Genomic DNA, 17,954 nt, shown 5'->3' with positions numbered 1-17,954 from the left:
TGTGTGTGAGCATTTCATTATAGAATGAGAATGAATTTCGTTTCATATGTGTATGTGAGAGGAAAAGCACATGTATATGCATGGCAATTCTGAATAATGTCCCTAGGGGCACCTCATACAAACATCTTGATGTTGGTCTGGCTTGTCAGGCTAATCTGCTCCCAAAAATCCTGACAAAAGTCTGCTAGTGCCTCAGTGACAACTTCACTCAGAGAAGATGTCGATCTCAGCTGTCAATCATGACGTCACACCCCCCATTTTTACAGCATCAACTGACTAAAACTAAAACTCATTTTAAAAACGAACACTTGAAATGAATCGTGATGATAACTGCCTACAATGACAAACTAACTTTGGGGAAAAAAATATTTGAAGTGTAATTTTATTTAGTTTGCCTCACGTCCATTAGAGAACACAGAGGGGCGGTTGTACTGGGACCAGCCACCTGGGGGTGATCGAGGCGATCAATTTCAGTTTCTGAAAGGGGTGCTGCAGGCTTGATTTGAACACAAAGCCACAAATCTTGTATGTAAATAAATAAATATTCAAATATTTCGACAGTAGTAGAGGACAATAATGTTTCCCAACTGTAGGGGGACCCAGAGAGCAAAAGTTACCTAGTGCTGCTTTAATAATAATAGGCTAATAATAATAATAATAAATATAGCTGCAATCAGCCATTATCGGGACCAAGTGCAAAGAAGAAGACAAGACATGCCAGCATGGCTAGAAGTCTCAAACCAACTGCAACAATGAGTCATTAAGGAGCTATTAAGTTGATTTTAGGCAAAATAGCAGTACAATTTTAAATACAGTCAATAATAATGATTTAATGGTTTATCACTTTTGACCAATAGATGGCACTATTACGAAACTGATGTAGTGTAGTCAGACTGAGGTGGCAATGGCACATGCAAAGTTTGGTGTCAATATGTCAAACCATTGCAGAGATAGTCTCAAGAGTATTTTTTTGCATTATAGGTCAACTGCGTTGCTGTGGTATATGACAACTGTTTTGCATTGAAGTAAATGGGAATTTCATGTTTTGTTCTATTATAGCGCCAACAAGAGGCAGAATCCCACGATTTTTTTATATGTCCTCAGAGTGAGCTCATACATATGTGTGTCGAGTTTGGTGAAAATATCTCATTTTGTTTTGGAGTTATAAACAGTTGTACGAAAAAACACCTAAAAAATGACTGTCTTCTGACTTTGATTGGATCTTACCCCTTACTATCAATATTTTGACGTTTGGGCATTAGTGTATAGCTATCGACCTATGTTTCCGAACTTCTGCCGCTGGTTTCGTCTCAATCGGAATAAAAATATGGAATGAACTACTATTCGATTTTACATATTTTAAGAAGTAAAATGAGTTTTAAAAGGAATGGACATTTAATGGGATTTGTATGTTTTATTTTATTGTTGTTGATTTAATTAGGGCCCGAGCACGGATGGTGGTGTACATGCTAATATTTAGTCAGTTATATTGTCACCTGTGGGCAAGAGTAAACTGTGATTAACTGCTCATTAAGATTGAACCAAAACAACATCATATTTGGTCAGTCTAATAGTTAATAGCCTTAGTGATGTTAAATTTCAAAGATCTTGAGTTTTGTTGAACATCCTGTCCTGACAAAGTCTGATGTTTCGGCAAAATTTTAGTTATTCATAGTGCCACTAGCTGGTCAAGTCAAGTCGCCTTTATTTATATAGCGCTTTTAACAAGTCCAGTTTCAAAGCAGCTTCACAGTGTTAACAGGAAAATAAGGCAATAGATTTTGTACAACTGCTCTGTTGAAAACAGTGATGTTATCCAGCTAATTTCAATTATCATGTAGTGTCAATGCGAGCAGATCGGTAATGTAGTTGAAATTTAGGTGTCTCCAACTGAGCAAGCCAAGCCAAAGGCAACGGTGGCAAGGAACCAAAATTCCTTCAGAGGCAGGATGGAGAAAAAAAATCTTGGGAGAAACCAGGCTAAGTCGGGGTGCCAGTTCATCATTTCATCATTTCATGTTTGCGCCGTGCGAATAATTTCTCACCAGACTGCTTTATATACTGATGGTCAGTGCGAAGCAGATTTTGCTAAGAAGCTGCTCTTGAAAAAAAGGTTGGCAACGCACCAGCACTTCGTGTTCCTGCTGCCCCTCCAGAAGAAGTGAGTGTAGTTTGAAACGCATGCACGCTTTACAATGAATGTGGCTAAAGTTTACAGGGTAAGGTAGCTTACATTACGGCATGCTTTCTATGTATGATGTTCTCAATATAATCAGACTGATCTCATGAAATGGCGCATGTATGACGCGCCAATTCGTATGCCATTTTGGCGTGCTATCAAGACGCATAATCACGTTTTAGTGTGTTTATCAACGCCGTTGAGAACTTGAAGGTTTATTTTTCTTTTGTCTTTTTCTTTTTCAAGTTTTGGTTCCTTGCCACTGTCGCCTTTCGCTTGGCTTGCTCAGTCGGGGACACTAAAATTATGATCTAAGTTATTCAACTAAATATACAAATAAAATGTATTTATTAGTCTTATTTAATTCTATAAACTATAATACTGATCTGCAACATTGTCGCTATATGATAAATGAAAATAAGCTGATAACATCACTGTTTTCTCCAGAACGACTGTACAGCCAAATCAAATTTTGTTGCAATATTGTCCTGTTTGACTCTGTGAAGCTGCTTTGACACAATCGTGATTGTAAAAGCGCTATATAAATAAAGTTGATTGATTGATTGATATTAGGGCTGGACAATAATTCAATATCAATATATATCGCGATATATTTTTTTTCAATAATGGTGATATGATTTTTAAACACATTTCCGATATTTCGATATGACTGACGTTCAGGGCGCAGCCATCAGAAAGAGCAGAACACGATTGGCTTCTTGCGTGATGACGTACACCACGGACACGCAGCCAGTGCTCAGCAGTAGTAGGCTGATAGATAAAACACGGCACGTTAGCTACAAAGAGAGTTTCCCTGACCACAACACAAATGTGACTGAACGAGCTTCCACAAGTAAGGAGAAATAAATAGTTGATAAGAGAAGAAAGACTAACTTTCTTTAGTGGCGTGGAAGTGGTTCGTCTATCTAAAGCACGATTCGCACAGGATTAGTATTTATCTAGGGACCTGTGTGATTTAGAAATGACTCCTCCACATCTGAGTTTTGCGTGGCGCATTCGCACGGGATAAGCAAAGCCTGTGATTTTACTCGAATTTACTGACTTCTCCCGGTTATGATGTCAAGTCTTCGTTATAGATAGCTGTATGAAATCATAAACAGGCATCGATATCGTTTTGATTATTTTACAGTAGCCTAATAAATAAATATAATTTCGTTCAGTTAGTGAACAGACGCCATGAACTGAGCTCAGACCAGCGGCAGGAATCATTTATTATTTATTTCATTTATCACGAGTGAGAAGACAATATACGGCGGAAGATTCAGTTTCAAAACTAAATGTAAAAGCGCCTATTTAAACAAGATTGTCATTGTACTATACTGTTCTGTTATGTTTTTCATTAAGAACAGTATTGATGTTAATATTAAACACACCATTCAATCAGATTACTCTCAAATTGATAGGCTACTCATTCTAAAGTGAAAGTATAATCCGTGTGGGCGCAGCTGCACGGGTTGGGAATGACTGAACGCATTATGAATGCAGACTTTATTCTTCGTGAAAGATAAAGTTAGAAATGCTCACAGGAAGAAAAAAAGCTTGCAAAAAGTATATACAATTCGCCTAATCCTGGCCAAATCACAGTGATGTCGATTCGCACGGGACTAATGTTATCACAGGACCTCGGTGTTCAGCGGAATATGGTAGGTAGGCTAATTTGCGGGGGAGTTTTTACTTTACAAATTACAGACATGGCCGATTCGCACGGGATTAAGATCACAGACATTCTCTGCAATTATTACATCACCAGAGGTCCCCAGATAATACGAGTCCCGTGCGAATGGGGCTTAAGATCTGATATTAAACTTCAGGTTTCAGTGTGCTGCAAAATGTGCCGGAGAGGTGCCGACTAGGTGTAACAATACATCGACATAGATGCATCAATCTAATGTCTAACAATAAGATGCCAAGCGTTAAAAATAATCCATGTAGACTATTTATGTAAGAGGCAAGTGGCACATTTGTTTTAATACTTTCCACATTTGCACACAATGTCATGTATTAACACCAATGCGTTCATTCTCGTTTAAATTACCTTTCAAAGCTTGTGAAAGACGGTCAGACATGGCTTCACGAAAATGTATCATTTGCTCCTGTTAAAGCCTTGCAAAAAGCAGAGTGCACTCATCTCAAACAGAGCACAAATAGGCCACTGAATTGAGTCTTCTTTTATTTATTTTTTGTGCATCAGTAGATAAAGGTATAGTTTTGCATAAAAGGAGAATATAGCGCTATGAATCGTTCTTCACTGAAATTTAAAACTTAAAAGAAAATGCTCAATAATGCGTCTGCGAAGTGAGAGTCTTGTTTATTTGACGGTGATTTCACATTTCTTGTTCGTATAAAGGCTAAATACAAATAAAAGGTGAACATTAATATATTTGTACCGTTTTTATTTCTAAAATATTATATCGTTTTATAGGAGGAGGTTTCATACACTTGGCAAATTAATTTTTCAGAAGTTTGTAGGTACAGACATCCTTTGTGGCAGTTCTTGGTAGTTTTTCTAAAGCTTTTATATAGTTCATATCGATATCGAAATTATATCATATCGACCAAAATTAAGAAATTTATCGTGATATAAATATTGGCCATATCGTCCAGCCCTTATTGATATATTTATTACCTAAGTACTATACAGCAATTCAATATATTTTTAATGCACTTCAAATAAGCATTTGGAAATACAAATGTATTATACGCATACTACTTGAATTTCAAGTATATTTTTAATATATTTAATAGTACGACGTTTTCACCTGGGCAGGGGTAAGCACATACACAACAAGCTGTGATGTACTGTGTATTCTGACACATTTCTATCAACTAGCAATAGCTTCTTGAAATATTTGAGCTTCATTAGCTCGTCTATTTGATGGGACCACACCAGCCTTCGCTCCCCACATCAATGAGCCTTGGCCGCCCGTCGGCGGTTCACCACTGTTCCTTCCTTGTGTAGTGAGATCATGTGACTATGGTTAATGCATCGTTAAGTTTAAGATGTGGCCAATCAGTTGTCGCCCCATTGGCGATAACTGATTAAACTTGTTGCCGTGTCCCCATATAAACTTGTTGTTTGTGCATCCTGGAGTGGGTCATGGTAGACCCCGCCCCTTTTGCATTGTTGTCACAGACTACAGAGGTATGTGTTTTTAGCTTTGCAGTTTACCTGTTTGCAGTAGGGGTTTCAGTCAGGGCCTTCACTAACGATCGACACACCCCACAATACACACACACACACACACACACACACACAGATACATACAAAATACAATAATGCACTGTACGCACTACTATTACGAACTGCGCTATTATGAACCGCGCAAAGTGTTTGTTGGGAAGGGAGCAAGCAAAAAGTACACTTTGATCACAGGGATAAATTACACTTTACTATTTTACATTTACAGAACAGAAGAATATTTCACGATATTACAGCTTTTTTTTGCATTTTAATAACATAAATGCAGCCTTTGTGAGCAGAAGAGACTTCTTTTTAAAAACATTTTAAACATTTTAAAAATCATACCGTTCTCAAACTTTTGTTTGAGTAGTGTATATAATTAAATAGCCGACAACGATTTTGTTTAGTGTGCATATATAATTAAATGGCTGACAACGATTTTGAATCGCTATAGGTTGGCCTGTATGTTTGGTACGATAGGGGGCCCAACCTCATATTCTTTCATAGGGCCCAAAATTGCTAGAGACTGTGTCAAACATATCTAACATTAAGTGGGCTGGTAGTTTTACGTATTTATGTTTATTGTTAATATTCTTTGTTTTCTTTGTAGACTTGTTTGTATGAGTTTGATTCTGAGTTTAACTGCAACGGTCTGGTACATGCAGTTTGGTGATTTATGTCTTGTACATTTACATGCATTTGTTGTTTTCTTTCTTTAATGTGAGTTTTCAGTATTTATACTTGGTTTATTTTGAGTTTATTGTAAATTGGTGCTTTTCTTTAGGAGCTGAGCAGGCAGGTTCCCTTTCGAGAGAGGTTCCTCGTATTAAGTATGGGAAAACTCCTTTTCTCGAAAATATGAAGCAAAACTTTATTAATAAAGGTATCCATGTAAAGCGTAGTGCCGCTGTACGGCCATAGCCCAGCGCGAGGAGCGCTCTGATTGGCCGGGCCGCGGCAACTGCAGGAACCTATGGTGAGGCGGCTGAGAGGAACGAACCAATTGGGGGCGTTCCAGAAAGCCCGCCGTAAAAGGTGCTTATATTTGCATACAGGAGGCTATATAAGACCCTAATTCGCCTTAAGTGTCAGATTTTATCTCCTTCAGCGACACCTTCGCTAACCTCCGGAAGAAGCACCGCCGTTGAAAAAGCACCAGCGGAACCTGCAGCTGAGGACGACGCACTCCCTCTCCGCCTTCTCTGCCGTTCCAGCTACGCCATCCGGCGATTGTATCCTTTTAATTACTCTTCTTTCTAAAAGAGCGCGGGGCGTTGTTTCAAATGCCTCGCACCTCCTGCGGCTCATGCAGAGCTCCTCTCCTTGGCGGCGACCGTCACGTCATCTGTGTGGCGTGCCTTGGACGGGACCACGCGCAGCTCGCGCTTTCTCAGGGCGGCTGCCCCGAGTGCGATGTGATGGCGCTGCAGACCCTTCGGGCTCGCCTCGCCACCTTCGACCAGGTCCCTCCTCCTGCTGCTGGGCCGCGCCGCAAGAAACGCCGCGACCAGAGACTGCCAGAACGGTCGGGCGACTGCACGCCGGATGACTCCCCGCGTGCCTCGCCCTTGCCGGTCACCTTCACCCAGGAGGAACAGCGTCCCTCTCATGCAGCGGCCTGTTCGGTTTCCTTCGGTGGCCCGTCGCCAGAGGAAGACGTGGACAGCCTCTCCACAGCCGCTTTTGGTAGCGAGTGGTCAGTTTCTGTCTCGGAGCCCCCCGCTTCGACGCAGACCGCCACGAGCTCCAAATCCAACGTTGACGCGGAACTCATCCGCGTGCTCTCTAAGGCCGTGGAAGACCTCGGACTCGAGTGGTCCCAGCCCGAAGAGCCAACGCGCAGCAGACTGGACGAGTGGTACCTAGAAAGCCGCCGCCTATCTTCTCCTCAGAAGCCCGCGCCTTTCTTCCCTGAGGTACACGACGAGCTTACGAAATCGTGGAAGTCGCCCTACTATGCTCGTGCGAGATCCGCCTTTTCGCCAGCGCTCTCCATCGTTGACGGCGCTAAGGAAAAAGGCTACGAGTCTCTTCCCCCCTCGAGGAGGCTGTCGCCGCGCACCTCTGCCCGCCCTCCTCCTCCAGAGGATGGCAGTCCAGGGCGCAGCACCCGTCCAAGCCCTGCCGCTCACCTCTGCTCTCGCTGGCCGGGCATATGCCTCCGCTGGCCAGGCTTCCGCGGCCCTTTACACCATGGCTGTCCTTCAAGTGTTCCAGGCCAGACTTTTCCGCTCCTTGGACGAGTCTGTCCCCGACTCCGAGGTTTTGAAGGACCTTCGCAGCGCGACGGACTTGGCCCTTCGCGCTACTAAAGCCACCGCACAAGCCATTGGGTAAAATATGGCTAACCTGACGGTCTTAGAGAGGCACCTTTGGCTGAATTTGACCGAGATGAAGGACACGGATAAAGCCTCCTTCTTGGACGCCCCCATCTCCACTACCGGTCTCTTCGGCCCGTCAGTCGTGGGCTTCGCGGAGCGTTTCACCGAAGCGCAAAAGGCTTCTCAGGCATTTCCTGCCCAAGCGCTCCAGCTCTTCTTCAGGCCAGGGACGCCCTCAAGGTAGACCCCCGCCCTCTCAACCCGCTAAGCCGGCTGCGCCACCTTCCCGGCCTCGCTCCTCTTCTGGAACGCGCCAACGCTCCCGCTCCCGCTCCGCGAACCGCAGCAGGTGGCCTGAACGCCGGGGACCTCGACCCAGGCTTGTGTTGAACCCCGAGCCTCCGAAGCCGTCCTAGCCGCAGGGATAAAAAGGAGATGGTCAGGTCTCGCCTCGGCCGGACCCCCATCTCTCCCTCCCGGTCTCCCAGTTCCCTGCACCCAGGTGACTGCCGACCTCAGTTTCACAGCCAACGAGCCCGTTGTCAAACGCACTCGCCTGCACACAAACGCCGTTATCACGACGACCCAAATAAATCTCAAAAAGAGCTTTTTCTCTGTAGTAAATGTGCCCACTTATCAGTCTGCACTCCTACACTCATATACCCCTCCCACCCATGCTATAAATGTCCCGGCGCCCACTCCACAGTGCACGCCGCCACACATTAGCACTACCCCCTCTATGTCTCAAGCACAAAATGGCAGCGCTACCGAGTTCCCTCTAGTAGGCGACCCTTATCCGCGCCGGCTCCAGCCGCTATCGCGTCGGGCTCAGGCCTGGCAAGCCATGCCCGGTGTATCAAATTGGGTTGTGAACATAGGCTACTCGCTACAGTTCGCTTGCAGGCCCCCGCGCTTTCGCGCCGTGGTCGAGACCTCGGTGAGAAGCAGCGTCAGTCACGTGCTTCGCACCGAGATTTCGAAACTGTTAGAGAAGGGAGCGGTGGAGCCCGTTCCCCCATCCAGAAGCGAGTCGGGCTTCTACAGCCGATACTTTCTTGTTCCGAAGAAGGACGGAGAGCTCAGGCCCATCCTAGATCTAAGGCATTTGAACAAAGCTCTAATGTCTCGCTCTTTCAAAATGCTGACGGTGAAACAGATCCTCGCGCACATTCGCCCTGGGGACTGGTTTTTCACGATAGATCTGAAAGATGCGTACTTTCACGTTCAGGTAGCCCCCCACCACAGGCCATTCTTGAGATTCACCTTCGAGGGGCAGGCTTATCAGTACACGGTCCTGCCATTCGGGTTATCCCTGGCGCCCCGCATGTTTACGAAATGTATGGACGCGGCATTAACCCCGCTCAGGCTGAAAGGGATGCGGGTGCTCAACTACCTCAACGACTGGCTAGTGATAGCCCAGTCTCGAGCACAACTACTAACACACAGATCCTGGCTCCTCAACCACTTAGACTGTTTGGGTCTCAGGATCAATATCGCCAAGAGCTCGCTGTCACCCACTCAAAAGATATCTTTTCTGGGCATTGTTCTAGACTCGAGACTCATGAACGCGCGGCTAACGACACAGCGCGCGCTATCCGTCCAGAACATGGCGGCTTCATTCAAAGCCGGAACTCGTGTTCCCCTGAAACACTTTCAGAGGATGCTCGGCCTTATGGCCTCGGCATCATCAGTGCTCAGGCTGGGACTGTTACACATGCGTCCCCTCCAGCGTTGGCTACACGCCCGTGTCCCTCCTTACGCATGGAAATGGGGCTGTTTTCCCGTCAAAGTGAGCCACAGCTATGTCAAAGCTTTGGCTCCTTGGACGGGGACAGAGTGGTATCGGAGGGGCGTGCTAATGGGCACGGTTACGAAGTTGAAAGTGGTCTCGACAGATCACTCGACAGAGCCCTACACGAGGGCAAGCCGATCTCTGGCCTGTGGACAGAAACAGAAAAACGGCTGCACATAAACTGTCTAGAGATGAAAGCGGTCGCCTTATCACTGAGAGCTTTCCTTCCACATATAAAGAACCACCACGTCTTGGTTCGTACAGACAACATGTCGGTGGTAGCGTACATAAATCGCCAGGGCGGCCTGAGATCACATTCCCTTCACCGCATGGCGAAGCATCTCCTTTTATGGGCAGAGCACAACCTGAGCTCCCTGAGGGCGGCTCACGTGCCAGGTATTCTGAATCTGGGTCCGGATATGTTATCCAGGGGACCCATTCCCCCAGGGGAATGGTCTCTTCACCCGCAAACGGTTCTCTTAATTTGGAACACCTTCGGCAGAGTGAAGGTGGATCTCTTCGCCTCAGAAGACAACACTCACTGCCCAATATTTTTCTCCAAACACAGGGACGCCCTGGCCCATGTCTGGCCCAGTCTCCCGCTATATGCTTTCCCCCCGATCGCGATGCTACCACAAACCATCAAGAAAATCAGGGAGACAGCATCCACGGTGCTTTTAATAGCCCCGCTCTGGAGGAACCGAACGTGGTTCTCCGATCTGATCCAGCTGTCAGACACAGCCCCATGGCCCATTCCGCTGAGGAAAGACCTCCTCACGCAGGCGAAGGGGAAGATCTGGCGTCCCAGTCCCGAACTATGGGCCCTCCACATATGGCCCATCAACTGGTATCGGGGAACCTCTCTGACAGAGTTATGAACACTATTGCGGAAGCTAGAGCCTCCTCGACTAGGCGGCTCTATACGGCTCTAAGTGTTTTCTAACTGGTGTGCCGTCCAAAATATCGACGCACGCTCATGCGAAACAGCAGAAGTGCTCGCTTTTCTCCAAGAGCTACTGGACGCAGGTCGTTCCCCCTCCACACTCAAAGTTTATGTCGCCGCCATAGCCGCTAACCACGCTCAGATCGCGGGACATTCACTAGGGAAAAGTGAGCTCATTGTACGTTTTCTTAAAGGGGCTAGGAGATTGAACCCCCCTCGCCCTCCCTCGGTCCCTATTTGGGACCTTGCGGTGGTTTTAGACGCTATGAAGGGTCCCCCCTTCAAGCCACTCCAGACCACGACCATAAAGCTTTTATCACTCAAAACCGCGTTTCTGCTGGCTCTGGCCTCGGTTAAACGTGTGAGTGACTTACACGCACTCTGTGAGCCCGTCCTGTCTCGAGTTCGGGCCCAACAACTCCAAAGTTGTTCTCAAACCGAGACATGGTTTTATACCCAAAGTGCTTTCTACCCCTTTTAGAGCACAGGTTATTACTCTGCTTCCATTACCCGCATCTCAGGGTGAACAGGACGCGAATCTACTCTGCCCGGTCAGAGCTTTGAGACTGTATCTGGAGCGCTCCTCCCCCTTCAGGGAGTCGGACCAGCTGTTTGTCTGCTTCGGTGGCCGCACTAAAGGTTGTGCTGTCACGAAGCAAAGACTCTCACACTGGATAGTGGACGCAATCTCGCTGGCATATGAGTCTAAAAACCTGACTTGCCCTATAGGCGTTAAAGCCCACTCCACTAGAGGCATGGCCTCATCTTGGGCTTGGTCGTGTGGCATTTCTTTGGAAGATATCTGTGCGGCGGCAGGCTGGGCCTCTCCATCCACTTTTATCAGATTCTACAAATTGGAGGTTCCAGCTCTACAAGCAGGGCTTCTCTCCATCTAGGCTCTATCTTGACCCTGGCAAACAGATTGCCTTACGTTTTGGCCTGTACACATTAGTCCTTAAGCACTATTCATTCATCATAAGATCCGACTATGTCCGATCAGCTGTTCAAACGAACCGACTCTTCCGGTTCTTCATTCCCCTTATAAGCCGCCTCTGTCGGTGTCTCGGGGGTTTATTAACATGTGCTTTGGGTATACTGGGTCAGTCAGCACACACGGCGCTTTACATTGTGTTCCCATGCGTAATACGAGGAACCTCTCTCGAAAGGGAACGTACTCGGTTACTTTCGTAACCTCGGTTCCCTGAGAGAGAGGAACGAGTATTACGTTCCGTGCCGTGTTTATGCTTCTCAGGTATCGCTTCAGTCGATCTTAAAATCTGACACCTATGGCGAATTAGGGTCTTATATAGCCTCCTGTATGCAAATATAAGCACCTTTTACGGCGGGCTTTCTGGAACGCCCCCCATTGGTTCGTTCCTCTCAACCGCCTCACCATAGGTTCCTGCAGTTGCTGCGGCCCGGCCAATCAGAGCGCTCCTCGCGCTGGGCTATGGCCGTACAGCGGCACTACGCTTTACATGGATACCTTTATTAATAAAGTTTTGCTTCATATTCTCGAGAAAAGGAGTTTTCCCATACGTAATACTCGTTCCTCTCTCTCAGGGAACCGAGGTTACGAAAGTAACCGAGTACGTTCTTTATGGCATTGCAGGCTTTACATCACCAAAGGGTGTCCTTTATTGCCGTGCCACTAGTTTTGTGTCTTTACAGTTAACTTGGTGTGTGTGATTCTGATTGGCGTGGTTTCAATTGTATGCATGTTGCTGGTACACTAGCCTGCTCTCCAGAGGAAGCCTCAGCCCCTCAAGATTTATTGTGAATTAATTAGGGGTTCAAGCACGAAGTGCTTGAAAACCTATTGTATTTGTAGCGGTTTATTATTCTGCCGTAAAACGCATCTTGCAGACCAAACCGTAAGGGCTAGAGACTTGAAACTTGGCCAATTGGTAGTACAAAAATCGAGGAGAGGTTATCAAAGTATGAGCCAGATTGGCCAATAGGTGGCGCTATAGCAATCAAAAGCGTGAAATGGCTCATAACTCCTAAACTATTTGGTCCACACTCAAGTGTCTTATATCATTGGAAAGCTGAGTCATTGGCGAACAAAACGTATATCTCCGATTTCATTTCCGGTATGCAAATTTTTCCGCCATTTTGAATTTTGGTTCATTCTGTCTACTAAGCATACACTTAAATTAAAACCATTATATTAGCATTACAAATGACATTTTGTCAGTGTTACCAATTAATTTGTTCATTGGATGTATGTTTTTACAATAATTATTATATTACAATTAAAATAATGCCTGAAAATGTTTTAAAATGGGAAAACCTGGAATAAGCTATTTGTTACCTATCATTTATTTCAAATATCTATATCTTCAATAACACGTGCATGTGAGTTAAGCACATTTGATGGCATTACCTTGGAAAATGTGCCCATTAAATGAAAAACAGACATTTAAAAAGAAAATGAGCCAATGAGTGGTGCTCTGCTGCCACCTGCTGGCTTAACTAGTCATTTTGTCATACTATTTACTTATCATGTTCTATAATTCCTATTTAGACATTATAAAGTCACTATTACAATATTTACATGTTTACAAAGTTTAAATGAGTTAACATGGAAAATGGGCCTATTACATATCCCTTACAATTACAATTACAAAAACCACCAGAGGGCAGCAGAAGACCACTCGTGGGTTCATTCTGCTCACAAAGCATATATATAAACGTTTTAAAATCATTAAAATAATATTGCAAATAAAATGTTGTCAATGTTTACCAGTTTAATGTATTTTTTTATTTTTTACAATATTACATTACGATTAAAATAACACCTGCATTTAAAGGGGAAAACATTGAATAAGCAATTTGTTACCTATCATTTATTTCAAATATCTATATGTCTACAGTATGTAAGCATTATTTAATATATTCATATGTAAAACAGAAGTGTGTGTGTGTGTCTGTCTCTGTCTGTCTGTCATGCTAGCAAACAGCACTTCCAACATGCTACACATGCTAGCAGTGAATAGCTACATACTAATAGTGATTATCTAAGTGATAAAACCAGGCTAAAACATATTAAGAACTCTATAAAAACTCCATAGTAACCAACTGTGACAACTACCAACTGCCTAGAAACACCATAGCAACCACCCAGAATACCTTAACAACTGCCTAGCAACCACACAGAACAACTTAGCAACTGCCTAACAACGCCATAGCAACCACCCAGAATACCCTAGCAACCGCCTAGCATTGCCCTACCAACCACCTAGAACACTGCTTCAGAACATCATAGAGACATGGGGGTTGGGTCTTTTGACTTATGTTAGCAAACAGCACTTCCAACATGCTACACATGTTAGCAGTGAATAGCTACATACTAAAAGTGATTAGCTAAGTGTTAAATCAGGCAAAGAACATAGTAAGAACTCTACAAACACTATAGTAACCATCTGTGACAACTAACTGCCTAGCAACACCATAGCAACCACCCAAAATACCCTAGCAACCATCAAGAACACCCTAGCAACCACCTAGCAACATGTTAATCATGTTAGCATAATGCAAACAGCATGCTAATCATGTTATCATCATGCTAGCATCATGTTAATCATATTAGCATAATGTTAAAAACATGCTAATCATGTTAACATCATGTTATTTGTGGTAACATCATGTTAGCATTATGCTAATTGTGTTAACATCATGTTAACATGTTAATCGTATTAGCTTAATGCCACCAAACATGCTAATCATGTTAATCATGTTAACATTATTTTATCATGCTAATTGTGTTACCATCATGATAACATTATGCCAATTGACTATTATGCTAATGAACAACATGTTAATCATGTTGCTAGCATTATGCTAACAACATGTTAATCATGTAAACAACATGCTAATCACTATTAAACCTATTATAACTTTAAAAATCATATTTTGTCAATTTATCACAATTTCATCTGAGCTCTGTTTTAATTATTTTACTGCTTAAAGGCCGTAAATGCAAAAGATCTAAACTGTTTAAAGGCCTTTAAATGCTTGAACCCCGCTAAATGCTGCTTGCAGCTTTAATTTATTTTGTTTTCCCTATTTTCAGTCCATGACACTTGTCCCTGTGGTTTTAAATAATTGTTGGCCAACTTTCTTTAAAAAATATATTTTTGTACGGAACCCATGCCTCTTGCCTCTCTAAGTGGAACGCACTTGCATGCTTTATTTGGAAGGTTTTCCCCATTAATCCGGGGTGGCGTAGTCATTACAATCGAGCCACATGCTACACTTGGACCACTTTTGATTGATACTGACACAGCAGGCTGGAAACACCCTACAAGAGCTGCAGTTTTGGAGATGCTCTGACCCAGTCGTCTAGCCAACAATCCTTACGCTGGCCCATTTTTCCTGTGTTTAACACATCCAACTTTGAGGTCAATATATTCACTTGCTGCCTAATACATTCCACCAACTAACAAATGCTGTGATGAAGAGATAATCAGGGTTATTCACTTCACCTGTCATGATGTACATATGTTATAATGTAATGCCTGATCTGTGTATATTTTCACAGTAATACTATTGTGAAAATTATATTATATTTTGTGTACACAGGTGAATGTAAATCATTCAAAGAGCTATATATGCGATGCCTCAGAGACAACCATTTTGACAACTCGTGCTGTCGGACAGAGTCAAAGGAGTATCTGGAGTGCAGGATGGACAGGCGAGTTTTTCCTAATATGATTTAAGCTACAATTGGCAAATTATTTCCTAATGCATTTGACCAGAATCGTAAATGTTTTGTTTACTTCACAGACAGTTAATGGCAAAGGAGCCCCTTGAAAAACTTGGCTTTAAGGACTTGATGGAGGATTCAACGGAAGAAAATTAAACAAAAATATAATTTTGTATGATGTTCACGTTTTCTTGTTTTGATCATTTTATTTTATGTCTCTCTCCATGTCACCTGGCAAACTGATATATGCTTTATGCATATTAACAAGCATCTGTATAAAAAACAACAACAATGTGATAAATCATTAATATACCACTAGTCAGATGCTGATACTTTGGAGATTTGGTTTTGTAGAATTATCTGTTAAAATGTTTTAAATCATTTGAAGTCTGTTCTTCATTGGGGCGGCAGTGGCTCAGTGGTTCATGTAGGTTGTCTACAAACCAGAAGGTTGGTGCGCTATATAAATGCAGTCCATGTTCTTATTATTGGAGCTTAAAATATTCCATAACTGCTTTGAACAGACTTTATCATATAAAAAAAAAAACTTATGTAAATAATAGACTTAATTGAGATCAAGTAGGGCTGGGTGATATGACCCAAAAAATATCACGATATGCTTTTACATATCAGTTGATATCGATAATTATCACGATATATGTAAAATCTTTATTTATTTCAAGTTTAAAGACATATTTTTGCTCCTGAGTGAAAGATGTTGAACACAGACAGTTAATTGTACTTTTAAACAATCCTTTATTGTCAAAAAAACATAACATTACATAACACTTCCCAAACAGATGAGCAACTTGTCAAAACTGAGGTAGATTTATTTATTTATTTATTACTAATATAATCAATATTAATAGAGTAAAATGTTTATTAATTTAAATAGAATAGAACTTATCTTAAATAGAAAAAGAAATTATCTTTATAGAAAACTGAACTGACAAGAACTGTAATGATATAACACTGGGCTATGCTGACTGCAAATGCAAAGTTAAAGGTCTTTGTCGTGGCAAAAATATGTTAACTCCGTTGCATTTCTGAATAAGAGACAAACCTTAGCCAATTGTGTCTTTATAAAGATTTAATCCTTGCAAGAATGAATCCACAGTCAACACAACCAGGTAATGCCTGCATCGAGTGTGAACTGAGAAAACAAAGAAGACCCAAGCTTTTATACCCCTCAGTGTCTCAGTAGTATTTTTCCGTACCGAGGAACCCTTTTGTTATGGGACACAATGGTCCCTGTAACTACAGGGGGGAAGTAAGAAACACACACACACATACATGGCCCCCCTTCTGTCTTAGAACAAATTTAAATCAGACTGATCTCATGAAATGGCGTATGCACGACACGCCAATTCGTATGCCATTTCTACCCCCCTACACTGCCCCTACCCCTAAACCTACCCATCACACACACACAGCCCCTAAACCTACCCATCACACACACAGCCCCTAAACCTACCCATCACACACACAGCCCCTAAACCTTCCCATCACAAGAAACATTCTGCATTTTTACATTTTCAAAAACACATAATTTAGTATGTTTATTAATCCATTTACCTTGTGGACACACACACATATTCAGACACATTTTGAACGTGTAACTCAAACTCTTCCCTAAACCTACCCATTTGTGTATTATTAAAAGCAGGATAACAGGCAGATACGACTGCAGGCACAATTTATTCAGAAAGTACAAATACTCCAAGTGTTCCAAGGCCAAACGATTGATTTGTGTGAAGAAAATCCCCAAAAGCGATCAGAACGTCGATTCCATCAGCCAAAGATTAATAATAAATTTCAAATATTGCCGCCGGAAGAAACGTCAGGTCAGCTTTGACAGCATTGGCTGTCGTGTGTCTCGTGACTAATTGAATCATTACGTCAGCTTTCATTGTAAAATGCCATTGGCCCTCCTGTTTCTCGTGACCGATCGCGTAATTTTCATCATTGTCGTCTCGCGTGTATCATTTGAATCAGACAGAAATCGAGTTCTGTGTTCTGTTCACAAAGGGGCGCGATCATTTCAACAACTAAAACAATAATATCAAGTCTGTTCTTCAGATGAAGATATCGTATTACTTCAGAAGACTTGGAATGAAACATGAGTTAATACTTTTATACTGTTTTTTGGTCCGTTTTTGCAATAAATACATGTGACTGTACATTTTTGCCTGTTACGTGTTTTATATTGTTGAGAGTGGGTAGGTTTAGGGTAGGAGTGGAGTTAGTTGCCCCAAAATATAAAATTAGGCTATAAATATTAATTCTGTCAGATCAGGTTGGCGGAATCACACGGCATAGACATATACTCGGAGATGATGGTTTGTTTGGGCGTAGACATACACGCGGAATCACACGGCGTAGACATACACGCGGATAGCTCAAAATGTGTATAGATAACACGCCACTTACCTTTAGAAAGTGGCGTGTATGTTTACGCAAATTCATGATGCCATGTTGGAAAAGCAACAAACAACGGTCTTAGGTCTAATTTAGATTAGCCGACACCTCTGATGAGGGAAAACTCTCAAACTAGGGTTCCCACCACAACCCCCCTGGGTTTCAAAAGACACTGTCTTTTGGTGTTTTATTATGGCAGAAACAGATGTTGACTTCTTGTGTGAACTCAAAAATAAATTATTAAAATTTCTTCAACAATTCCCCCTTTTATCATTCTTTGATAACTCACAAGAAATGTTTTAAATGTGTATTAATGTTGTTCTCTTCAAGCCTCACAGTCCAGGCACTCGAAAATCCCACAGTTGTACACCCAGAAAGTCAAGAAGATTAG

The 17,954-nt window shown here is 42.8% G+C and overlaps 1 protein-coding gene across 1 annotated transcript in view; it reads left to right on the top strand.

The window, feature by feature from the left end:
• cox19 (cytochrome c oxidase assembly factor COX19) overlaps window positions 1–15,526 on the top strand; it is a 50,180-nt gene extending 34,654 nt beyond the window's left edge. Inside the window, exons 2-3 of the mRNA XM_067429952.1 lie at window positions 15,022–15,133; window positions 15,226–15,526. Of these exons, the coding sequence (XP_067286053.1) occupies window positions 15,022–15,133; window positions 15,226–15,301 (188 nt within the window). The 3' untranslated portion in view covers window positions 15,302–15,526. The remainder of the gene's footprint in view (window positions 1–15,021; window positions 15,134–15,225) is intronic.
• The last annotated feature ends 2,428 nt before the right edge of the window (window positions 15,527–17,954 follow it).

Source organism: Pseudorasbora parva, chromosome 21 (genome assembly GCF_024679245.1).
Source record: "Pseudorasbora parva isolate DD20220531a chromosome 21, ASM2467924v1, whole genome shotgun sequence".
NCBI lineage: Eukaryota > Metazoa > Chordata > Actinopteri > Cypriniformes > Gobionidae > Pseudorasbora > Pseudorasbora parva.
Note: the sequence above shows the minus strand (reverse complement) of the source record. Positions and strands in the feature narration are given on the sequence as shown.